The sequence below is a fragment of the Rhagoletis pomonella genome, unplaced genomic scaffold (genome assembly GCF_013731165.1).
Source record: "Rhagoletis pomonella isolate Grant_MI unplaced genomic scaffold, Rhpom_1.0 Rhpom_scaffold_00002, whole genome shotgun sequence".
Taxonomy (NCBI): domain Eukaryota; kingdom Metazoa; phylum Arthropoda; class Insecta; order Diptera; family Tephritidae; genus Rhagoletis; species Rhagoletis pomonella.
The window spans coordinates 74516596-74542931 of NW_023458556.1; the positions used below are offsets into that span (position 1 = coordinate 74516596).

Here is a 26336-nt window from a genome sequence, read left to right on the forward strand (position 1 = left end):
GTTACCCTTCACGATTATTACGGATCACGCCAGTCTCAAATGGCTTATGCAACAAAACGACCTAAGTGGACGACTAGCTCGATGGAGTCTTAAGCTGCAAGCATTCCATTTCGACATCCAACACCGCAAGGGCACCCAAAACGTGGTCCCAGACACGTTATCACGAATGAATGTCGAAGAACTGAAACCAACCAACATGCTTCTCGACATATCACTAGACTCGCCCTACTTTAACACCGACGAGTACAGGGAACTGAAGGACACTATAACTAAGAACGGAGACAGACTACCGGAACTGTGCATATTGGGCGGATTTGAAGAAGACCATACTTGGAAGCTGTGGGTACCATCCGAGTTGCGTATGGGTTTGGTGCAAGCTGCCCACAGTTCACCTTCAGAGGGTCATGGGGGGATTTACGAAACACTGTGCAGAATTCGCGAGTGGTATTATTGGCTAGGAATGGTCGCCGACGTACAAAAAGTTATTAAAAGACGCGAGACATGTAAAGCTAGTAAATCCCAGAACGTTTTCCCAAAGCCACCGATGGGCAACCAGCAAATCACCGAGCGCCCTTTCCAACGTACGAGGGAAGGAAATGTGTTTATGTTCGTTTGTCTAGATAGTTTTTCCAAGTTTGTATTTTTAAAATCTATGACGCGAGCAAAGACAGCTAAAGTAATTCAATTCCTTGAACGCGAAGTGTTCCACATTTTTGGGGTACCGGAATTTATATATTCCGACAACGAAGCTGTGGCAGAAACCTTTCGCACGTTTCTTGATAAGTATGGTGTTAGGCACATACGGACAGCATTCTACTCTCCGCAAGCAAACGCAGCTGAAAGAGTAAGCCGCTCAGTGCTTCAAATGATTAGGTCATACATCGGAGAGAACCAAAAGAATTGGGACCAACATACCAGTGATACCGCCTTTGCGCTGAGGAGCGCAGTACATGCCGCAATAGGTAAAACCCCTTACTACGCAGTTTTCGGGATTCCGATGGTACAGCATGGCGCCGCCTATGATGTCCTACGCAAGTTAAGTTAAAGACTCAGACTGTACCATAGACGTGGGAGTGGACAGGCAACAACTTTTGCGAAACAGGATAGCAGAAGAGCTAAAACGAGCTCATGAGGCAGGGGAGAAAACATATAACCTGAGAACTAAGGAGGTAAAATTCAAAGTAGGACAAATGGTATATCGCCGCAATTTCAAGCAGAGCTCGCGCGTTGATAACTATAACGCCAAACTCGCACCAAGACACATTCAGTGCGTAATCCTACGTACAATAGGAAATTCATTGTATGAATTAGGGGACACGTCTGGAAGGAAATTAGGTATATACCATGCAAAAGATATTTTTATTAGATACAGTGTGTTCACTAAAAAACGAACAGTAATTACGTCTTTTGTATAAATGTGACTTAACATTGAATACCTCAGTAGGATGTCCTTTTTCAGTCGCATGTTTGAGAAATAAACGCTTTAGTTATTTTTCGAAAGTAATTGCATATTTAAGCAAATTTTACGATGAGTGTCATTTATAAAAAACGGTTTGAAGCATACTTCCTGACAAAGCATCCTAAGGCTCCAAAATGGAGTACAGATCAGGCCGCAAAATACATGGTAGCTACCCGGACGTTTGTTACAAGATGGTCTAAGCGCTGTGAAAAAACTGGAAACGTTGACGATGAACCAGGAAGAGGACCAAAAAGGAAGACTTCAGAACGGCAAGATAAGGCGATAACAAACATTTTTCAAAGAAATCCCTCCGTAACCTTGAGAGGAGCTCAAAAAAAGCTTTACGACCGCGGAATAGAATTATCCCTTAATACAATTCGCAAAAGGTTACACGAAAAAAATGTGGTTTACGCCAGTGTACTGAAGAAACCGCTTTTGACAAAAACTCATGTCGAAAAACGATTGCTCTGGGCAGAGCAAAATAAAAACCGTGACTGGACAACTGTAATTTTCACCGACGAGTCTTCATTTTGGTTAAATAAGAGAGAAAGTCGTGTTTGGTCGGAAAAAGGATGTAAAGTTGTGCAGAGGTCCGTTAAACATTCCGCAAAGGTTCACGTTTATGGTTGTTTTTCCGCAAAGGGATTCGGAAAGTTATTGTGCTTTACCGAAAACTTGAACGCGTCAAAAATGATCGAATTGTATAAAAGAGGTTTACTGATGTCTGCTGATAAGCTCTATGGAAAAAATAGTCGAGACTGGGTTCTGCAAGAGGACAACGATCCAAAGCATCGGAGTCGACTTTGTACTGAGTGGAAACAGAAAAATGCGGTGACAACAATGGATTGGCCATCCCAGTCACCTGATGCAAATCCCATAGAAAATGTTTGGGCACTAATGAAGCACAAGATAGCTAGAAAAAATCTGACAAAAATAAAACAGTTGAAAAGAGCACTTAAAAAAATTTGGGGAGGCTTTACTACAGACTATGCGGTTAAATTATCAGAAAGCTGTACACGGAGATGTCAATCCATTTTAGATAGTAATGGTGATTGGACAAGCTATTAACTTAGACCTCAAAGCTGTATATAAAATACGTTTTAAAATAAACATTGAACTTGTTTTTAAATTTGACATTTAACACTTTTATTTATGTTCGTTTTTTAGTGAAAAGACTGTAGTTAATTTCATGTTTTATGTATGTGAGTCTTGACATACAACTTTATGTATACAGCTTAGTGTATGTCCCCTCTTACCAGCATTTCCCAGTGTTAGATTGAACTTTTGTTAAGCCCGGCGAGGAATTGCGGGTCGAGGCCACACATTGGGCTGGAGAGGAGAAATAAACTGGGTAGTTACCACAAAACAAAAAAATAGGGGCGAGCAGGCTGCGTCTGATTTTTTTTTTTTCGCACACGCTCCATGATGCAGGCACCATCGGCGGATGCGAGCCTGTGTCCGCAGTCTGTGGCGCATGCAACAATCGCCTTAGTAACAATCGCCTGAGCAATATCCACGAAAACACCAAACCATTAGCATCACCAATAAAGTTGCTATGCCTTAGCAACATCCATGAGGTTGCGATATTAAGAACCGCAATTTACAGCCAAACTGTAAACCATGTTAGACTTACCCCTGTAATAAGAGGTAGTTTGTGGTTCGATAAGCAAAGTTACCGGAAAACCGTAGGTTCGATCGAACGTCTAGTGGACATGACAGTTTTTGCCCCAAACGCCAATTCTCTATTTAAGCCGGAGTAAGCCCAGAAACAGTATCAAATAATAAAAGTTGCGATCTTGTGTGGTTTAAGCATGTGCAGTGTGAAATTTAAAAGTTCTTAGCAAAACAGCTGCAAATTATGCCATACGTGAAAGTACTCTCTATCCCATTCAGCTTATACGACTGACGGTATCACGTAACTTTCTTTCGTATGGTTTTCGATCCGTAAACGGATGTTAGGATTCGAGCCCTGGACTCTTATGGAGTTGTAATTCGATGAAATCCATCATATCAGTCTAAAAGTGAATTTTGAATTTTTTATAAGTTACGAGTTACGCATGCCAGGTGACGATATATTATATACATATGTACTTTTGTCTACACCTTTGTTGTACTATAAAAGATCCTTGTAACTTATTGTACTAATGTATTCTCCGCAATAAATCCAAATCTTACATATAATTAGTTACAGCCCGTCCCTGATAATAGCAAAACCTTTTCCCTTATCATTTTTGCTTGTTTTAGCATTTGGCTTAATACTATAATCTATAGCATTATTACATCCCTGCAATTTAATGTGTTGAATTAATTCCGGCAGCTTGTCTTCGGCAATACACGTATGAATGATATTGAAAAACTGTATCAGGTGGTGTAAGTTGTGTCTAAAAACAATTAAAAATATTAAATTAAGTATTTTTATAATATTTGCTACTTACATCATTGCTAAGATTGGCCCAAGCAACTCATTGGTTTTATACAGGTGGTATAAATAAGCACGCGTGTGCTTCTTGCAAGTTAGGCAAGAACAACTTGCTAATATTGGCGTAAAATCCTCCTTTAGACTGCATAGATAAAAATTGTTCAGAAACACATTGTGATAATTTAAAATATAGTTTAAAAATGAAATATTACCCATCATTAGTTATGTCCAAGAATGGATCCATAATTGCGCTGTTTTCGTCTGTTATATCAAGACTAAATGTAAACGCTTTAAAATTCGTTGTAGCACAGTAGGCATAAGACGTGTCGAAAATATCTACTCCTAAAGATATTAGTTCCAATATTACTGGTGGTGTGTATGCCCCAGGCAACATTTTTGGTTTGTCAGCAGGTAGTTCCTTCAAACAATGAGTCATCACAGTTATTAACTGAGAAGCATCTATTTGTGTCGCGCTGAGCCCATAATTATGAAAACCTTCAAATATGTAACCGCCAGTTGCGTTCGCTCCTTTCGCTTTGGCATGTTTAATAGAATCTGATCGGGCAAATATACTGTATCCACCAACAATCGGTACTAAAGTAAAATTCATAGATTCGTCAAGGAATCAGGGCTATCACAGAATCCATCGTAGTCCGATGTTATCATTGAATTCGAATAGCTACGCTCTGAATCACGTTCTTAGCAATTCGGATTCAGTCATCGCGTTTTCGTAAATTTTACCAAAACTCGGACTACCATGGATTCTGTGATAACCCTAACCCGACGTCGTTCGGGGTAAACAAATCAAAATATAAAACAGTAATACAAATTTTCAGTTCAGCATAAAATAGAGGAGAAAAACTATTTTCTCTCTGTTTAAATTAAGGAATCCTTATATGCCATACTTTTCGCTTTATCGTACTTCAACTAATATTTTTCATATTTTTTCCTCGCCCCGTTCTCGAGATATTTGGAAAACTATTAAATCGATTTGTTTTTGTGTTGCAAAGTTTTTGAAAATGTATTAATCAAGCTCAAATTTTATATTTATTTATCATTTATGTTTATCCATCAAGCCTATAAATTTTAAACAAATAAAACACATGAAGTGCGAACCCCGTCCATTTTGGTAAGGACCGCCCCATATATTAATCAACACTTTCCGTACTACAAATCTTGTTCCATTAATACTATTAGGTGGACTAAGGTAACCATAGAACTTTAAATTAAAATTAGTCTTGTATGGTACATTCCGTTTAGCTTCCTATCCGCTTAGCTATTTTAGTATAGCTGCACTTTTCCGGTAGAATGCTTTTTTCAGAAATAGTTTTATTTATTATACATGAACATGTTTCGTTTAACGGCATCGCGAGATCAATAAAATGATTTAATCTTTCCATTTCGAAATGGTCTAAAGACTGTAAGGTTTCGAAAAAACACAGTTTTGAATATCCGACTTTATTCTAGACACCTCCCATATATATGTCTACATACCCAATTTCAGATTCATGCGGCTTATGGTTCCCAACTTATGGCAGTAAAAAATTCCACGTGTATGGGATGTGACACGCCCCCTTGACAAACCCATTTATATATACCTTACTATAAACGCCTACCTTAAATATCTCTGCATACCAAAATTCAATTTCATGTGACTTATGCTTTCGAATTTATAGCTGATAAAAAATTCCACTACCATGGGATGTTACGCGCAACGCATCCTTTTAGAAACTCCTTCATATATACCTTACTATAAGCACCTACCGTAGATATGCCTGTATACCAAATTTCAAGTTCGTGTGGCTTATGGTTTTCAAGTTATAGCTGATAAAAGTTGCCACGCCTATGGGATGTGCCACGCCTCCTTTCACAAACTCATATATATATATATATATCTTTTTAAAAGCGCCTACCTCTATACCAATAGCTGATAAAAAATTTCACGCCTCCAGGATGTGTCACGGCCTCTTTTACAAACTCATTCTTATACACCTTACTAAAAGCACCAACCATAGCTGTGCCCGTATACCAAATTTCAAGTTCGTGGGGCTTATGGTTCCAACGTTATTTCATTTCATTTTTTCATTTCAATTTATTAATAAAATCATTAGCACAATAAGATCAAAAGAATGATCTTTTATAGCGCAACAAAAAATTCATAACAGTACATACATATAACTAAAACAGCAAAAATTACTTAAGACTAAATAAAAGTAACATAATATAATTAACAGAGTAGTCTTTTTAAGTGAGTTCTACAATTCCAGGACATATACTTAAAATAAGACTTAATTAAACAAGTATATAGATAGCACATCACAGGGACTGAAGTGAAGCTAACTGAAACATGCATACAGAGCATTTTTAGAGTTGCTTTTGTTTAAACTACTGCGAATATGGGATGGAATAGAGTTCCAGATGCGGATAGCATTGACAAAGAATAGCCGTGCAGAGCTGAGATAATTGTAGGTAGGAACAGTGAAGTCCTTTATTCGAGTGGATTTGGGGAACGTTAATTTTTCATATAGATATTTGGGAGCCTTATCTGTCATGGGACAAAAAGGAATACACAATTTCTTGCTTTAAGATATACAGAAATTTCGCAGCCAAGTAGGCGCGTTCCCCAAGCGGAAATATGCTCATAGCTAATAATATGTTATAGCTGATAAAAAATTCCGCGCCTATGGGATGTGTCACGCCCCCTTTTACCAACTCATTTATTTATACCTTATTATAAGAACCTATCATAGGTATGCCTGTATACCAAATTTGAAGCTTACGTAACTTATAGTTTCGAGGTTATAGCTGATTGTAAATTCCACGCCTACGGGATGTGTCACGTCCCATTTTAACAAACTCACTCATATACACCTTACTATAAGCACCTACCATAGATATGTCTGCGTACTAAATTTCAAGTTCATGGGGCTTATGGTTCCGAAGTTATAGCTGATAAAATATTTTACGCCTACGGGAGGTGCCACGCCCCGTTGGCGAATTCCAATTTTTTTCTTCCTGTTATAAGCCCAGGTGTCATGGCAATACTCTGCCAAAATTTCATATTATTCTGTCCATCCGTTTAGGCTGCAAAATGGCACATACATACATACATACTTCTTCAAATATATAGTAGATATCTATCATTATCCCAGTGTATAAGAATTTTAGGAATATCTCGTCCACAATGCCACCTATCGTGTACATTTTTAGTCCCAATATTTATTTTCAATTGGCTAACGTATGTTCCAAATCGGCAAGTAAATGCAATTTTTATGAATATCCCGGCCCCAGCGCCACCTAGCGGTTAAATTTTTAGTCGGAATATTTCCCTTCAAGGTACTGACATATGTTCCAAATATCGGTCTAGCCGTTTAGTAGTTTAGTGACATTCAATATACCGAAAACTATGAAATTGTTAAATCGTGACGTCTCAGCTTTGTTCATTTTTCGGCAACAACAACAAAAAATTTCAAATTTTTTTAAATCAAAAAACCTTCCACACAAAAGGTCAAAAAATGTGCTTTTTACAGAATTGAAATCGGTTCAGCCATTTGGTCAAGCATCGCCGTCATACGGAAAACATTTCATTTTTATATATATAGATAGATGAATCTGGGTGTTATTATTATAATTATTATTATTATTATTATTATTATTATTATTATTATTATTATTATTATTATTATTGTTATTATTATTAATATTGTTATTATTATTATTATTATTATTTGTTTATAAAACATTTTCTGACAAACATATCCTGAGCGTTCAGAATATATGAGTCTGAAAGGAGTCCTAAGTGGGTAAAAAATATGAGCTTCAAAAACAACAAATTAAAAATCTAAGTTCGGGCGGAGCCGAAAATTAAATACCCGGCGCAAATATTAAATAAATGTTTTTTCACCTTTCCGAAACCTACCGCTAGATGGTTAGCCGGGGTGTATCAATTTTGAGTAAATTAGCGTCCTTAAATTTCGAAATATTGCAGTTTCAAGCATTTCTGAAATTTACCGTTATATGAAAAGCGGCCGTAATTTTAGTCCGATCTCAATAATTTTCAACGTTTTGCTTTTATGTGGCTAGCACAATAAAAATACCGAGTTTGGTACAAATTGGTTGAACGGTTACCGATATATATATATGTGATCGTAAATGGGCGGTGCCACGCCCATTTTCCAAAATTTTATCATAAGCGTATTTCTTGGTAAAGGATTGTTGCAATCATCAATTTTGAATAAATTAGCTTTAATATTTACTGATTTATCGAAGATTTCTTATTTCTCCAAATTACCGTTATATGGGATGTGGGAGTGGTTATTGTCCGATTTGAAAAATTTTCGGCCAGTTGGTATCCTGTACTAAGGCCAATAAGTGTGCCAAGTTTGGAAGAAATTGGTGCAGCGTTTGCCAAGATAAGTGGGCGAGGCTACGCCCATTTTTCAAAAATTTATAATATTCTTATTTTTCGTCTAAAAATTATTGTAAATATCAATTTTGAGTGAATAATCTTCAGTAGTTACTAAAATATCGCAGTTTTCGTATTTCTGAAAATTACCGTTATATGGGAGGTAGGCGTGGTTATTGTCCGATTTTTCCCATTTTCAATACCATCCGTCCTACGCCCGAAAGAAGTACACGTACCAAGTTTAGTTAAGACATATTAATTTTTACTCGAGTTATCGTGTGCACAGACGGACGGACAGACAGTCACCGCTTAATCGATTTCTCTTTTCATCCTGATCATTTATGTATACATTTGTCTATATCTATCTCGATTCGTTTTGCCTGTTACAAACAACCGTAATGTGAACAAAGTTATAATACCCTTGTGCACAAGTGCGCTCGGGTATAAAAAATGTGTGACTCTTATATGAATATTTTAGGAGTTAGAAATGATCGAAGTTAGGAGCTAGCACTTTGTAGCTATATAAAAACAATAAAGATTCGAAATTTATATCTAAACTTGTTTATACAGAAATTGAAAATATTTAGAAAACAAAAAATATACAAAATTTAGCTGCAGCTGCTGCTATTTAATGTATGTTGGAATGTTTATATGAACTGAGGTATGTATACATACATGTGTATAGTATTTAAAGTTCAACACGAGTTGAAAAATAAGGCCAATATGGCTCAAAGGACAACATAAAATAAGAGTCCGAATGAAGTTATTTATGAGGACTATAAGACACATTTAAGAGCCTCAAAAAAACTCTGAAATGAGCCTTGTATGAAGCCAATAAGAGTCCAATATGACTCATTTGCAGGCTCATTTGATGTATGAATTTAAGCTCATATAAGTCGACCTTCGGCGGAAGGAAAACACACCAATTTCGGGCTCTTAAATTAGCTCATTATGAGCGTAAAGGCTCCAAAATGGGACTCCTTAAAAACTCATTTATGACTCCAAATGTATATTTCATTGATATGTACATATCTCTCGCTCATAGGTAAAGCACTTATTGAATTTTGTGTTTCGTTTTGCGCATGCATTTTCTTTTTGCTTTAAAATTTCAATACTTCACACAAATTAAAAAACGTGTTTCTCGATAAGTCAATGCTGAAACCACACGTTTTATTTCCTTTTAAATAAATTTCTTTTAATTCCGTAAATTAGAAATTCGGTAGAAATGTAAATACATAATTAATTCCTAATGTCAATTCTTGACTCAAGGGAATGGTTTGAGCTATATCCCCTTAATTCACAGAACATGCTTTTCATGTGAGCGTTTTCAAAATATTTATCTAATTAATTTGTATGTACAAAATCCCATAGTGATACACGAAACACAAAGAAATTTAAGTAAATCAGTTTCTACCTACCGATTACACTGGTCTACAAGGGTTTTGCGAATAAGACGGGACCTGGTGTTTCCGAACGGATTTTTCGTGCTGAACACGAATCTGGGGTCCAAAACTTCCCATCACGTCACGTTTTCGAGAAAAAAGGGGTTGAAACCCCTAAAAACAGCGTTTTTGGCCATTTTTGAAAAATTGTAGAGCTGAACCCTGACGTGCTACAAACTTTGTATATGTCAGAAATTAAAGGCTAAATCGTGCCCTTTCGAATGAGCCCTATGCCGAATTAATCGCATGCACCCTTAGATCAGGGGGTGTATTTGTGTCTAGGAGTCCAATTTTTATATCCACCATATTCGACCCGTCATCTTAAATTTTTAAAATCTAACTGCAGATTCGTAATCAGCGACTTTTAATATAGTTAAAACCTTGGCATTATTAATTTTCTATGATCGTTTAAGATTAAATTCTTTCTGTGATCAATTTTTCCTGCACCCCTAAACACAAATACACCCCCTGCTTTAAGAGTACACGCGATCAATTCGGCATAGGGCTCATTCGAAAGGGCACGGTTTAGCCTTTAATTTCTGATATATGCAAAATTTGTACCACGTCAGGGTTCAGCTCTATAATTTTTCGAAAATGGCCAACAACGCTGTTTTTAGGGGTTTCAACCCCTTTTTTCTCGAAAACGTGACGTGATGGGACATTTTTGACCCCGGATTCGTGTTCAGCACGAAAAATCCGTTCAGAAACACCAGGTCCCGTCTTATTCGCAGAAAAAAAGTTGAAATTTGTAGACCAGTGTTATCTTTTGACTTACGGATTCTTAGAAACACACCACTCTTGTAAGACACAAAACTCCGCGAGAAACGTTTAACCTCGTATGTATCTATGTTCAAGACCGTTTTCAATATGTACGAACGACACTAATTACTATTTCAGTTGAAAAAAAAAATATCAATAACGAAAAATAAACACTGGCATATGTTGATGCCGTTGAAAAGCAAAATTGTATTCAAAAGAATTTGGTGCAAAGTAAATTTTGTTTGCAAAAATTGGTATATCTTTTTTGTCCACATTCCAGTTTTGATAAAATATAGCCTATTTTACGTCCGAGGTCACTGTCTAGATACCAGTTAAAGCCCCATGAAAATCCATTCAGTAGTTCCGGAGATTAGTGAGTTCAAACAGAAAAACAATCTCCAGTTTTATTATAGTATAGATAGATACGATTGTAATGCACTTTGTACGCAATATGTAAAAACGTAATAAAAACTGAATTGGCTTATTTTCTTGATAAAGAGCAACAAACTCCACTCAATTTCCCAATGTTATAGAAATTGGTAAATTTTTTACCATTTGGTCCATTTTTGGGCCGGAAAAGAAATTGGAAACGGCAACCGTGATTACAACCGGGACCAGAGATACTTCGCCGACCTAAACGGGGTTAGATCGCCGAAACAACAGCCCTTGGTCGGGTAAAACCCGAGTCATTCCGGTACGTAGAACCGGCTGTCGTGTCGTCTCTCACAGACAGGCCGTGAACGGCATTCACAGGGACGCAGTCTCGAGTTATGTAGACTCAAGACCTGTGAATGCCGTTCTAGGCACACAAACACCGGACATTGACGCGACGGAGCTCCATCTGCCTCGAGAGACCAGGACAACAATAGCCCAGCTTCGCTATGGCTACTGCAGCAGGCTAAATTCCTACCTGAGTAGGTTAAATGAGGATGTGCCGAACGAACGTCCGGCATGCGGAGAGACCCCCACGACTCGAAACATCTCTTCGCATGCCCGGAAAACCCCACAACCCTAACGGCGTGGTATCTATGGACCGACCCCATAGATGCTGCACGCTTCTTGGGGCTGCCGTTTGTGAACCTTGACGACAACGACTGAGATATTAGCCTATCTGGGCGGGGTTGTTGTAGCCGCTACAACAACAACAACAACCCGGACCAGAGCAGAGAAGTTAACATCACGTCCACATGAATAACATGAAGTTAACATCTCGCCACAAACACACATCGTGATCAGCGTTGCCGCGAGCTTGAAACAAAAAGTATCAAAAGTAAACAAAACAGTTGTTTGTTAAACTTTTATTTAAAAAACAAATAATAAATATAATTTTATAATTCAATCCATAGTTATAAAAAAAGTGTATTATCAAAAGCAAACAACACTGTTGTTTGTTAAACTTTTATTTACGCTATTAAAAAAAAAAAAAACAAATAATAAATATAATTTTATAGTTAAGTCCATAGTTATAAAAAAAAGTTTATTATCAAAAGCAAACCAAACTGTTTGTTAAACTTTTATTTTAAAAACAAATTATAAATAAAATTTTATAATTAAATCCATAGTTATAAAAAACAATTTTATATTTCGTTAAAAAAACAGAAAATCTGTATGCTTATTTGCATAACGAAAAACAAACTTATACGGCCCCTAAACCACACAAAAGCATTGCGAACCCGAGATTTGTAAAAGTCAATATTGTGGAAATTACTACAGAATAAAATTGCGCAAGCCTTATTTTGGAGAAACGTTGCTCAAGTAAATATGTGCAAGAAATATGAATGTGCCTTGTATATTTTGATAGCTTCAGCTTTAAAACGCAAAAACTAGACTAAAAATTTCGCAGTAGTCGCCATACGCAACACAAATTATTGTACAATGTGCAATTTAGTACAAACAACCCCATACACCAAATAAACGACCGACGCAAGCCCGACATTGCGCAATGTTTTTGTGTGGTTTAGGGGCCCTATAACAGCGGCGTGAGCAAAGAAATTCCGGGTTGCGTTTCGCTTATAAGAGCTACCAAATCAAACTTATAGTATACATACAAGGCACATTAAACAGGTAGAGCAAAAACAACATTTGCGTGTATTTTGTTGTTGCTTCTGGTATCGAAAGTGTCAACAACTGTTCTGAATTTTTTCTTCTAAATCAAAGCGTGCCATGTGAAATACAAAAAATTATAAAAAATAAAAAATTGAAATTGGAAAAAATAAAAATTGATGCAACTTTCTTTCCTAGTAAATTTGTTTGCTTCTCGAAGCATTGATCCATCCTTTGCAAGGCCCAGTAATCAGCGGTCGTGCTGCCGAGTTGGGCGAACGTTCCAAAAGCTGCTATTCAATCGCTTGTTTTGTATGGGAAAAGGTTTCACAAGCAAATGGATTTTAACAACTTATAATTTTCGTGAGAAAAAATTAAAAATATTTGACATTTTCGAGACCAAATAATTTGAAAATAAATCAAATCAGCTGCTCTACTGATACTACCTGTTCAATGTACCTTGTATACATATAAATTTTGAGACTTGAAATAACAAGAAAAAAATTATTTGCCTTTAAACTTGTAATATTATTCATAGTTTTCAAAAATTTATTTCTGCCAGCCGAAAGTATCAAAGTATCAAATCTATTATGAATTTCCATACGATAGACGATAAACGCTTGCAAGCGTATCGTATAAAATTAGTTTTCGTATTATTGTTTTCATACGCCCGACAGACGTTTTATTGTGAAAAGCTGTGGTTTTTGTTCACTTTTTATTGTGAACTAACACAAATTAGCCACGCTAACTATCGGATTTCATACTACAAAAATCGATTCGTAATGGGGATTAACAGAATGCAAGCGTTTATCGTGCATCGCATGAATTCATAATAGGGGGTTACAATTTAGAAAAAAAGTATCAAAAATGATAAAATTGTATCAAAACGGCAACGTTGATCGTGATGGAAACCGAAGTTAGTTAACATCTTGTCGTCATAGCGACGACGGAATAACAGCGTCAGCCGAGGGAAAATACTGCTAAAGTAACAGAGGCAGCGCCGCCGTAAGACCTTTGTGGGGGAGGGCGAGTCTAGAATTTTCTTACATTTTCTTATATGGGTGGAGGGGGCGTCCCGTAGATTCTTACGTAATATTATTTCTCTTGCATTCTTATTCAAAATTGTTCTTTATAAATACGAAAATTCACCCAATCAAAGTACTAAGTTGCATTGAAATGAAAAATATATATTAAATACGGAGGATATTACAATTTTTTACAACTTTTGCTTTAACTTTTCTATTTTTCTAAAAAAAACGTTACTCTTCGGTGTCTATTATAGCCGAAAAATGCAGCTCGAACACAAACAGGCGAAAACTACCTTACGTAATGTATGGACAGCCCCTAAGCATTCACAAAAAGCTTCACTTGATTTTTTTCTGAGCCTCAGCGTCAAAGAGGATAATTTCACGACGCGGGCGAGAGGTCATGTGTGTCATCACAGAAAATGAAACAGAGGATATTGTTGAGTGGGCGAATCAAGAAGAAATTTCAGTGGACTGTGAAATGAAATACCTTTGAGTGAAAAAGAAGTACGAGATGCCCCTGTGGCTACTCCTCTTTCAGATTGGCTGGCTGGACCGTGGACCAAAGAAACCGACAACAAAGAATGACTAGTATAACTATGTAATGAAGTTTTTAAGACTGTTCTTTATTTATACAAGCAAAGTGTGAAACTTTCGCTAACATCTATCTATAGCGGAATACTTCCCTTTATTTTAATATATTAAATATTATTTTCTGAAAACCTGTTAAAAAGATAAAACCCATTTTATGCGTACCGATTTTGAGGGAACAATGCTTTATATAGTATTTTCTAATGTTTAATTGAAAAAAACATGTCTAGAGGATTTTTAATCTTACGTAAGATCTGTGGCGGAGGGAGGGGGATCAATTAAATCTAACAATTTATTACGTGAGGGCGACAGGCGAAAACTCCCTTACGTAATATATAGACAGCCCCTAAATTCAAATTGCTTCGATAGCCGGCATGCGTCTTCTGTATACAGTTTATTCTGCGCTATAAGTGACCTTAGGGTCAAAGTCCAGGGATGGTATTTTCAGGAATTGTAGTTGAGAGTTCAAGCCTTAATTTAAGCATATGTGGAAAATTCTACCACCTTTTGTTTAATTGCAGTAAACTTCGCCTTAATCAGTTTTTGCTATTCAACAAATTACTATAAGTGACCATCAAGTCAAGGTGCACGAAGGATATTTTCAGGGATAGTAGTCAAGAACTCTAGCTTTCATTTAAGCCCTAGTGGAAGGTTTTATCACCTTTTGTTTCTTTGCTAGATCTTCCCAAATAGTGCAAAAAAACGCAAGTTTTTGACATTTTGACCTCGTTTTTCTCAAAATATAAAGCTGATGGAAACTTTATACTCACGGATTCGTAGTCAGAACAAAAAGTCAATCAGAAACAGCTTTAACATTTTAGGAAACAAAATTGCTTCCCATTTTTATTGGCCTATGTAATTTATGTTATTTTTTTATGGTTCATAGTACAACAAACACCATAAAACCCATAATTCCAAACTTTGAAGAAAAACTTGGAAAATTAGGCAAAATTTCCATTAATTTTCATGAAATTTTTCAACTTTGAAACTTACACTTCATTAGACTACAACTGAATAGTCTACCAAGCTGCAAAACCGCCCAACAAACATTTAGGTTAGAGAATGACTAGAAAGCGATAGACTACAACTGAATAGTCTACAAAGCCGCAAAACCGCCCAACAAACATTTAGGTTGGAAAATGATTAGAAAGCGATTCGAGATCTATGTGCTAAAACTATTGGGGGCTTAGTAAGTATCGTATTGTTGTATGTCGTTAACTTTAAAAGCTTAAATACATATTTAGAGAACTTGAAACCACAACCAACTATTTTTTAACACTGCGAAAATGCATATTATGACTTTGATGGTACTTTGCGATCCCCTTTAATATATTTTTTAGGCGTTTAAAGTTTACGACATATAACAATACGAGGCTTACGACACCGTTGTGAACAATTGCCTTTTCCAATTTCTTTTCTGGTCCAAAAAATGGACCAAATGATAAAAAATGGACCAATTTCTATGACATTGGGAAATTGCTCTTTATCAAGAAAATATGCCAATTCAGTTTTTGTTACGTTTTTTACATATTGCGTACAAAGTGCATTACAATCGTATATTAAATATTTTTAAAGTAACACATATAATATTTGCCTATAAGGATAAATTGAATATACATACATATTTATATTCGTATGGGCAGTAGCTTATGTCGAAAGGCTGGCTTTAGTATAATGAGGCATTCGCAGCACACGATTGCGGATGGCTCACTGGCGCCGAGCCGTTGAAAAACTTTTGGCAAATAAACTTGCATAAATAGTTCCGATACTAGCAAGTCAATATTCTTATTAAGTCTCATCAAAAAATTTCTTGTCGTTTAAAGAATGAAGGGAATACCGCATTATACTAAAGCCAGCTTGCCGACATAAGCTACTATTCCATACGAACACAGATATTAATAAAGAAATAAAGAACACACTTTCAGGTACACACATGTACTTACAAGTTTTCAAGTTTTACATGAATTGAAAGGAACATTTAAATTGACATTAAATTGAAATTAGCAAGAAACCGCGGACTTTTTTGAAGCGTGCTTTGAGATGAATAGCGATGCCCTATTTGAAGATCAGAGGCTTATTCAAACTTTTAGCAGGTGTTGCCAAAATTCATCAATTAAATAGAAAAAATTAAAAACTATTGCATGAAGTGAAAGGGTGATAATAACCTAACCAAAGCACTTGTGAAATGGACCATTTGAAAAAGCATTGGACCAATGGACCAAATGAAAAAAAATTGACCAAATTTGGTCCATTTGGACTATCAGCCCTGTTCTGCAATCCGAATCGGAATTCAATTACTATTCGGAATTTAAATGGTGTTCCACAATCCGATCGGAACTTTTGTTTCGAAGTTAATCCGGCAGGTGCTGCAATTCACTTTGAATTTGAGTCAAGTTCGCTTTGAGATCAAGGGGGCAGGTGTTGAAATTGACTCGGAAGTGAATTCCAGAACCTGTCCGAATATCGAATCGCGGATTGTAGGAACAAACCTTTTTCTTGCCAATTGTCGACGCTACCGACACAATGTTCTCTACATGGAGTCAGTGATGAAGGTAACGATATTTAACTGGGGATTAGTGTTAACCAGAGTTGGTGAAAACGACCCTAAGAATCGAGATCTGATCGCCATTCGTGGTTATTGGGCGACGCCGGGTATGCTCTGGAACCTTTTCTGCTGACACCGAATAGAAAACAATAGCCACGGTGTATACAACACGCATTTAATCAAACACATTCTTCGGCACGTAATATTGCAGTTCACAAAAGTCGTTTTCAGTGTTTGTTAGTAACTTTGCAGTACAAACTATGAAATGTTGTGAAAATAATTAATGTATGTGTTGCCTGAATAACATTTTTCGCCACTACAGTCCTGCATTTGACTATGAAAAAGTTGAAGAAAACGATAGCGAAGTATGTAGATAGTGAAGTAGATACACCAACAGAAGTTTATTTGAGAAATAAAGCACAAATAATTGGATACGAAATTGCGATTAAAATTCTAGTGAAAATTTAATTAATTAAAACGAGTTTTGTTATTAAACAATAAACCATTTAATCAAAAAAATGAATATTTTAAGACTTTTTAATATTTCCAAACTTTAACCACTCTAGCTCTAACTCAAGCTGTCGCAGTTTAATTTGATTTTTAATTTTTGTAATTAAAATTTTTACCAATTTTAATTCATTTACTTAAATTTTTCATTATTCACTAAAGTTTAAAATGTTCCGTTGATGACTTACATTTACGGCTCTATTACGTATCAGTGACAAATTCTTGTCACAGTGTTTTTTACGGAAAAATATATGAAAAATTTTACATTTATCAGTAAAAAAATGTTTGTCACCGATAGGGAATTGGGCTATTTTCATGGCACAATAAACAGATGAAGTAATAAAACAGCTTTCTCGCTTTATTTTCTGAATTCGACTGCCTTATAGTCAAATTTTCAAATAAGGCAGTGTCAAAGTCTTTCTTTTCGCTCTAATTACTTCACCTGGTATAATGGTGGCATGGCATGGGCTATTATATTTTTGTCTTTTTTTTTGGTTTTTTTTTCTATTCCAGTGGCTTTTACTTGATCGGGAAATTTCCGATAAAAAATTTCGGATACTCGGAATGCAGGACATCAAATTTCCGACAGAATTCCGATTCGAAGTTGAACAAAAAACAGAACAAAGTGGAATCGGAAATAATTTCCCGGAAAAAAATTTCTCGGAAACAAATCCTTCGAATCGGATTGCAGATCAGGGCTGTATATTAAAAATCAAAGATTTCTTAGTTAACGAAATTCTACCTCATTTTTTATAGTGGTGGGTTTTATAGTTTACGTGGGCACGAGTGTATGCTTGAACGACAGTAATAGGCTGACTTCCAAAACGTTAATTGCTTTGCATACTTTGTACTAGGGACGGTAATCATTATGAGTAAAATAATTTAAATCAGGATTTAATCAATATTTATTGATTTTTATATTTTTCGCTCAAAAATAATAGTTATTATTAATTTTTATTTTTTCGATCAACGGAAATGATTTTTATTTTTTCGATCACAAATAATGATTATTTTATGATTTTTATTTTTTTGCCCAGAGATAATAATTAGTACTGAGTTTTAGTTTTCTACTTAAAAATAATGATTATTTATAGAACTGAAAACGCCATACAGACGCAACTTACTGAAATTTGGACCTGAAAATTTTGGGACTTATTCCTTTTATTAGGGTGTCGCTACCTCTGAAAAGGATACGACGGAAATCGCGCTGGTATAGCTTTGGGTTTTTTTAATAATCATTATTCTTAAGTGAAAAAATAAAACTCAATAATAATTATTGTATTGTGCGAAAAAATGAAAACAGTAGAATATCATTATTTTTGATCGAAAAAATAAAAATTAAGGAATAATAATTACCTTTGAGCGAAAAATTAAAACTCAAATATTAATTATTATTTTTAATCTTTGTTGATTAAACTCGAAAAAATAAAAATCATTCTAAATTGCAGTAGGGCATACGAACACAAATACGTGAGTATAGTTAAAACTGTTTTACGACGATTGCAACTTGTTGATTTTTTTGGTTAAAATTTAAAAAATAATGATTATTTTCCGTCCCTGCTTTGTCCGTATTATGTTCCATAATGCCGAACTACACAATTTTTACAATGCATACTTTTCCAAAACGCATCCGAAAAAATATCGAAACGCATCGCTAGAGCAATCAGCGCATCAGAAACAAAGTTGATGCTTCGTTTGTTATTGTTGTTGTTGTTGTAGCAGCATACAAATTCCCCAAAGACTTTTTGAGGAGTTTTGCTGGAGTGACAGTCCTTGGCCAGAGATATAAATCTGGGTCATTCCGGTTACGTAGACCCGGCTGTCGTGGAAACGGTTTGTTGTTGTTGTTGTTGTTGTTGTTGTAGCGGCTACAACAACCCCGCCCAGATCGTTTAATATCTCGACGTTGTCGTCAAGTTTCACTAACGGCAGCCCTAAGAAGCGTGCAGCCTCTATGTGGTCGGTCCACAGGGACAAAGGCGTTAGGGCTGTTGGGTTTTTCAGGCATACGAAGAGATGCTTCGAGTCATGAGGTGTCTCTCCGCATGCCAGACACTCATTCGGCACATCCGCGTTTAGTCTGCTCAGGTATGAGTTTAACCTGCCGCAGTAGCCAGAGCGAAGTTGGGCTATTGTGGTTCTTGTCTCCCGAGGCAGATGAAGCTCCGTCTCATCTATGTCCGGTGGTTGTGCGCCTAGAACGGCATTCACAGGTCTGGAGTCTACATAACTCGGGACTGACTCCCTGTGAATGCCGTTCAGGGCCTGCCGATATGCTGACGGGTCCAGAGGTTGTTTAATGAACCTCTGGACTTCGTCCGTCAGATGGTAGAGATGCCTCCTGACGTGCCTGGGCGAGGGCTATTCTGCAAGCAGCTGCCCATTCGGCTGACCACGTCTATGGCCCCCGACAAGGAAATGCTTGCAGATGTAATGTGTTATGCTCGTTGACAGGGAGCAATTTCGCCTCGTCGTGTAGGTGGTGTTCAGGCGACATCAGAAGGCATCCAGTCGCTGTCCGTAGTGCGGTATTCTGAGTTGTCTGCAGCTCCTTCGTCCTGGTGGTGAACAAGGTCGCAGAGGATTTCGTAGGGGAGAGGGTTAGGCTCCTTGCAGTGAAGAAGCGAGAAGCGATACCCGTTTACTTTCGAACACAAGTCATCAATTCCATTCCCAGTCGCCATGATCGAGCAATCATCGGCGTAGGAGACAATCAAGACTCCCGCTGGTGGTTGAGGGAGCTTTGAAAAGTAAAAGTTAAACAGTAGCGGGGAAAGGACACCACCCTGTGGAACCCCCTGTTTTATTTTTCTAAGTTTGACGATTTGTCTCTAAACATTACCGACGAGTGTCGACCATTCAGATAATTCGCCGACCACCGTTTGAGCCTCTGTGGGAGAGAGGAAGCCGCTACATCTTCTAGTAGCGTGGAGTGGCTGACGGTGTCAAACGCCTTCGACAGGTCCAACGCTACTGGAATAATTCTCCCACAGGGACGGTTGCGGTCAAGGCCACGTGTTATCTGAGTGTTTATGGAGTTAAGTGCTGTAGTTGTACTGTGGACTTTACGGAAACCATGCTGATGCCTGGGTGTGTGTGAGTATGATGTATTGTGGAACGATTTTCCGTCATCGCTTGTCAAATTTGGTTTGGAGACAAACCGGTTTCGGCGTTGTGCCATCTTCAGTGTCATTTGTGTCAAATTTGACAAGGGATGACGAACAATAAATTCTTACAGACTATGGGAAGGTTAAAAGTATTTAATTTAACTACTTAATTTAGATAATTGAGCTTAAAATATTCACAAATGATGACTTTTGAAGCGAAAAAGCGATATCGATAGAATTAGAGATTATATTGGATTCATTAGCAGCTCTGCAGAGGGGCGAATTCCGAACATAATTCGTTTTACAATAACTACAGTAAAACGTATAGCAGAACCGAAGAGATCTTTGCGGAACATTAAAGTGGATACGTTCCAAGAGGTAAGGACAGTCAACAGTTCCTTGAATAATGCCGAACACAAAAGTTAGGGATACGACCTTTTTTTCCAAATATAACACCAAGGTCCTTAATTTCTCTGATAAGCTGCAGAGTGCTGCCTGAGATACGATACGAGGTAACAAACACATTTGGGGACTTAGAGAAAGTAACATGAAAACATTTATTGACATTAAGAGAAAGGCGCGATTGAAGGCACCAAGCGTGCAGGTTGTCAAGCTCTGTTTGAAGTTTGAGCATGTCGGAAGTGCCCGTTATGTTCGAGAATATTTTCAAGTCGTCGGCGTATAACAGATAATTTGAAAAAGAGAAGAATGAACTAATGTCATTTATAAACAAAACAAAAAGCATTTGCCCGAGAACACTACCTTGAGGCACGCCCGAGGTCGCAACGAAGATATCAGAAGAAAAATGGTCTACCGTAACAACGCAACGCCTGCAACACAAATACGATTTAAGCCAGTTTAAAAAGACAGAATGGAAACCTAGGCGTTCGAGTTTCGAAACTAGAATTCTATGCGATACCTTGTCGAAAGCCTTCGAAAAGTCTGTGTAGATACAAACCACCTGAGATGCATAAGAAAAAACCGAAATACCATATTCACTAAAGACCGCAAGATTTGAGACCGTGGAGGACCCAGGTACAAAACCATGATACTCTTGACCGAGAAATACATTTTATCCTTAAAGATGCATTCGAACAGTTTAGACACGGTAGACAGTTTAGAAATCGGTCTATAGTTACTGATTTCATTTTTGTTTCCACTTTTGAAAATTGGAGTTATAGAGGCCAATTTCCACGCATCTAAAAACATCCCAGTAGAAAGTGACTTGTTAAGGATAATTTTCAATGGAAGGATCAGTGCTGGACAGTTTTTTAATAAAAGTGCGGATACTACATCGATGTCAGGTCTTGCGGAAGTCTTCAGATCAACAAGAGCTTTCGCTACATCATCGTATGAGAGGTAAAGGGAAACAAAGCCAAATGAGGAACTAACACCGAATGCAGGCCCAATATCAAGGTTTGTATATGCATTACGCAATATCCTGGTCTGAAATACCGCGCAGATTGTAGGAGGAACTAGGTGTTGTCGGCGGCGACGTGTGGGTGGTGGTGCGGTTGCGTCTGTAATGTGGTCTGTCGCGGTTGTGGTGTAGTCTATTGTGTTGTTGTGTTGTGGTGCTGTGGTGTCTGTGTTGTGCTGCTCAGGTAGACTGGGGTCAGCCGTGGAGGCTGCTCTGTTTGAGCAGCAGGAGGCCACAAAAGATGTGGTCCACTGCCAATGTGTCCGTAGTCCTGAGCAGACTCTGAGGTGGCTCCACCCCTCGCAAGCATTGCACTTGACTGAGGTGGAGTTGTGGTGTAGTCGTCTCTTGTATACACAGCAGGTGTAGGTTTCTGGCCCTGGGTTTGACTCGATGCCAGCCCTGAGCAGAAGTATACGTAGCGAATGTAGCCCTATGGACGACCAACTTTTGAGATCTTTATGAACTGACGGACGAAGTCCAGAGGTTCATTAAGCAACCTCTGGACCCGTCAGCTCATACACAGGCCCTGAATTGCATTCACAGGGACGCAGTCTCAAGTTATGTAGACTCAAGACCTGTGAATGCCGTTCTAGGCACACAAACACCGGACATTGACATGACGGAGCTCCATCTGCCTCGTGAGACCAGACCGACAATAGCCCAACTTCGCTCTGGCTACTGCAGCAGGCTAAATTCCTACCTGTGTAGGTTAAGTGCAGATGTGACGAACGAATGTCCGGCATGCGGAGAGACCCCTCACGACTCGAAACATCTCTAACCCCACAACCCCTATGGACTGACCCCATAAAGGCTGCACGCTTCTTGGGGCTGCCGACGACTGGAATATCAGCCGATCTGGGCGGGGTTGTTGTAGCCGCTACAACAACAACCAACTTCTGATAAACGGGGTTAGATCGCCGAAACAACAGCCCTTGGTCGAGTAACACCCCCGAGTCATTCCGGTACGTAGAACCGGCTGTCGTGGGAATGTTCGTTTAAGATTGGTTACCATTGGTGCTTCAAAAATGGAAAATTCAGAAAAATTGTTCATTGATATATAGAATATTTAAAATATGCAATGTATATGGTTGCAATGTCTCACAACTCTGCATATACAAACAGTTTGAGTACCGCAGTATAACAGTATCCAAACATTGACTGACTTTCAAAACGTAACAATACAATGTTTGGAAACTGTTATACTGCGGTATTCAAACTGTTTGTATATGCAGAGTTGCGCAGCATTGCGATCATATACATTGCATATTTTAAATAGGGAAATGTTTAGTAACTGCCCCTCGTTTTGGGGGTGGGGGGCGCCACTATATAGCGGACAGTCACCACTTTCTAAAAAGGCGTACGGCCCCCCTTGGGCTACACCCACAGGCTCCTAGGGAACCGTTTTTTAATTAATTTAATAGTTATTCGCAAAACACTTGCACTTTGCACTTGTCGCCCCATGTGTTGATAAATTTGATGCAAATAAATGGAGCAAACGAAAGTTGTTCTCTGCAGAAGGTGTTCAGCCCCCCTTCTTTGGCAACACAGAAAGGAGAATTCTACTGCCTGAGGGTTATAATCCCTAAGTGCTGTCGAAGGCCGCCTACGCAAAAAGCGGACGCCTGGTTCCGCTAAAGTGCACATAACGTATATTTTTAATGCTTACTGGGTTATATCCTATCTTCTTTTGTCTCTAATTCTTTTGCATATTTTTTTTTTGTTTGACAGCTGAACTCCGCCATTTAATTTGCATATGCAACCAAAGTCAGACGCGTGATTTTGAAGGTGTTTTTATTTAATGAATTGTGATTAATTGGTTAACATTAAAGTCGTAAAGAAAGTTATAACTAATCCGATAAAGTGTAAAGTGAAGGGGAATACAAAAATATATTGGTGGAGTGATAAATGTTCGCTAATTTTCGATTTTTACAAAAAAGGGCATATTTCAAACCCAACTTGTAAATAAATTAGTGACCAAAAATTACAAAAGTTGGTGTTAAAATAAAGTGTAGACCCTTGACTACAAGTGGGTGGAATTTTTTTTGGATCGGGCCACCCCTTTGGACGGAATAGTTCGAAATAGTTGGGGGCGCTACTAAACCCCACCCTTGAAATATTCAATATAGCAATGAACAATTTTTCTTAATTTTCCATTTCTCTTACACCAATGCTAACCAATAACAAACAAGGCATCAACTTTGTTTCTGATGCGCTTATTGCTCTAGCGATACGTTTCGATAACTTTTCGGCTGCGTTTTGGAACGTATACATTGTCAATATTTTGTAGTTCGACGTTATGGAACCCTATACTTTGTACCTATGCAAAACAATTGACGTTTTGGAAGTCAGCCATTGTACTGATACGTTTTGGAAGTCAGCCATACTTACCAAATAGTGTACACTTGCTTGAATTATTAGAATTTTGATGTCGATCATAGCAGATATCCATTAATTGGGTTGTGCGATGGACACTCTTGGTCAAACGCTTTTTGGAGCTACCCACATTTGTGTCGGCATCGCATAAACCTTGGTAGATATCAGGTGTTAGGCTTTCTACAACATCCATATATCTACAAGAAAGCAAAGTCATTAGAAAACCACGGTAGCATCTTTAGTGTAAAGGAACCTTTTCGCGTCTAATGTTTCCTTTCCTCGTCTGGTAAAAAGAGGTACTGTATTTTTGTCGTTATACCCACTCGGTGTGACCTCGCAGGGGTCCCGTACCATCAACAGAGAGAGGCATTCTGGGTAACCGACATAGGCACTAAGAGAATCGTTGAATAATTTTATCGAATCTGTCATATGGTCAATAGTAGATAATGAAAACTGCAACGCTGGTATCGTGTTGTTAATATATTCAAATACTTCACGGCTGAGATAGGGAATGCTACCCCCCTATTTAAAAGATTATCTTAATATTGCCTATAAACACGCGTTAATGAGTACCCACTTTTGTGCTTTGCACTAACAAAGGCGTCCGGAATCGCCTGTCAGTTTCCATTTGCACCAATTGGCCAAGGCGTCCGGAGGATTTACTTACACTCTCAATGACGAATTTCATTTCGAAAACGGTAGTTTTGTATAAAATATATGAAGCCTGCTTGTCGATCAAGATGTTTTTTTTTTATTCGATGGAGATGCGCGATACATCTCGGTTAATTTATACCGATATCAGGTGTTGCGATACTATATCGATACAATATTTTGGTTCGATATTTTAAATATCGGAAAACTTCCTGTACCGACTCTAGGGGCTTCTGAATTGAAAATAAAATTGGCTAGTTGAAAACGGGCAAACTATAGACGAGTATAGACCACAGTATATACAGTAATAAACCTTTTCGCAGTTTTTCACCACTTGGTCCCCGAGGAGTACTTTTGGGTTGTGTGCAGCGCTTTCGTTTTGTTCGTACGGAACAGAAAAAGTTCATTTCGACGATAAAATATACATAATTATGTGTTATTTACGAACAAAATGTAGGTGAAGTATAATATTCATCTTTAATGTATGCTGATATTCTTGCTTAATGAAGAATAATATCAATAGTTAAGTACGTAATTAACGCTTGTGTTTTATAAACTGGATAACTCAAATCGTAATTATAGCATTGCATGGAGTTTTCTTAAATGTAAGTTTAAAATAAAAAAAGTCCATTGTAAGATTATATTTTTATGAAAAACGTAAATTTTGTGAATTTATCAAGCCAAATTCTAAATTTCCGAATATATTTAAGTCTTTATTTAAAAAAAACAAGGTTTGTATAGCTATACAGACCCCAATGCCTGCCAGCGCATCCAACCAGACAGTCCATTAAGCACACCCAAGTTTGAGTGATCTACAAGTTACAAGCGTTTTCAGCATTTAACAGTTCATTATCATGTACGGTGTAATATTAATTATTATACAATGAACTATGAACTATCTGTACTAGTATCTATAATAATAGACAACAATTTGCAATGTTTTTACACTTTTGCAATTAGTTTCGGGGACTATTACACATTCATGACTTGCGCCACTCTGCCATAGTACGGTTGTTGCTCCCTATCATACCACAGTAATTTTGTATACAACTCTGAATCAACAAAATAGGTTCATTCCTTATCTTTTTGGACTAAAATCTGAAAAATGTCAAAATGCCAGAGCGTAAGCAAAATGCGCTCACTAAAAGAGAATAAAGCAGTGTTTGCATTATTCAACTTTGCGTTCAACAATTGCGTTCAGCTCAACGCAGGGTTGCACGAAAAAAAAGTTGAATAGCTAAGGGCCGGTTACTCAATGTCTGGTTAACACTTATCTCCGGTAAAACATCGTTATCGACGTTACCGACTCCATGTTATATGCATGGAGCCGAACACGTCGATAATGATGTTTAAACGGAGATTAGTGTTAACCAGACATTGATTAACCGGCCCTTAATGTTGGCTGGGGACCAACTTTGTTGAAAGCGATTAGTTGAAAGGCCATTCAACCAAAAGTTGAATGCAAAGTTGAATAATGCAAACACCTTTTTATGGCGAATATTTTGATATTTTTTCATATTTTGATATTTTTAGCCATTCAACTTTTTTTCCGTGCAACCCTGCGCTGAGTTGAACGCAAATGTTGAA

At 37.5% G+C, this 26336-nt stretch overlaps 1 protein-coding gene across 1 annotated transcript; it reads right to left on the minus strand.

The window, feature by feature from the left end:
• Window positions 1-3510: 3510 nt before the first annotated feature.
• LOC118734060 (queuine tRNA-ribosyltransferase accessory subunit 2) lies at window positions 3511-24898 on the minus strand. Its single transcript, XM_036463754.1, has 6 exons — window positions 24676-24898; window positions 24352-24620; window positions 24114-24295; window positions 4091-4472; window positions 3895-4020; window positions 3511-3840 (listed from the first exon to the last, which is right to left on the minus strand). The coding sequence occupies exons 1-6, from the start codon at window positions 24784-24786 to the stop codon at window positions 3645-3647; spliced, it is 1266 nt and encodes a 421-aa protein (XP_036319647.1). The 5' UTR covers window positions 24787-24898; the 3' UTR covers window positions 3511-3644.
• Window positions 24899-26336: the final 1438 nt, after the last annotated feature.

Bases quoted from the DNA above. Each gene is read 5' to 3' on its own strand.
- LOC118734060 (XM_036463754.1), bottom strand. From the start codon at position 24,786: ATGAAATTCGTCATTGAGAGTGTAAGTAAATCCTCCGGACGCCTTGGC. The intron at 24,621-24,675 runs GTGGGTACTCAT...TCTTTTAAATAG, and splicing joins TGTTAGTGCAAAGCACAAAA to GGGGGTAGCATTCCCTATCT. The intron at 3,841-3,894 runs GTAAGTAGCAAA...AATTGTTTTTAG, and splicing joins GGGCCAATCTTAGCAATGAT to ACACAACTTACACCACCTGA.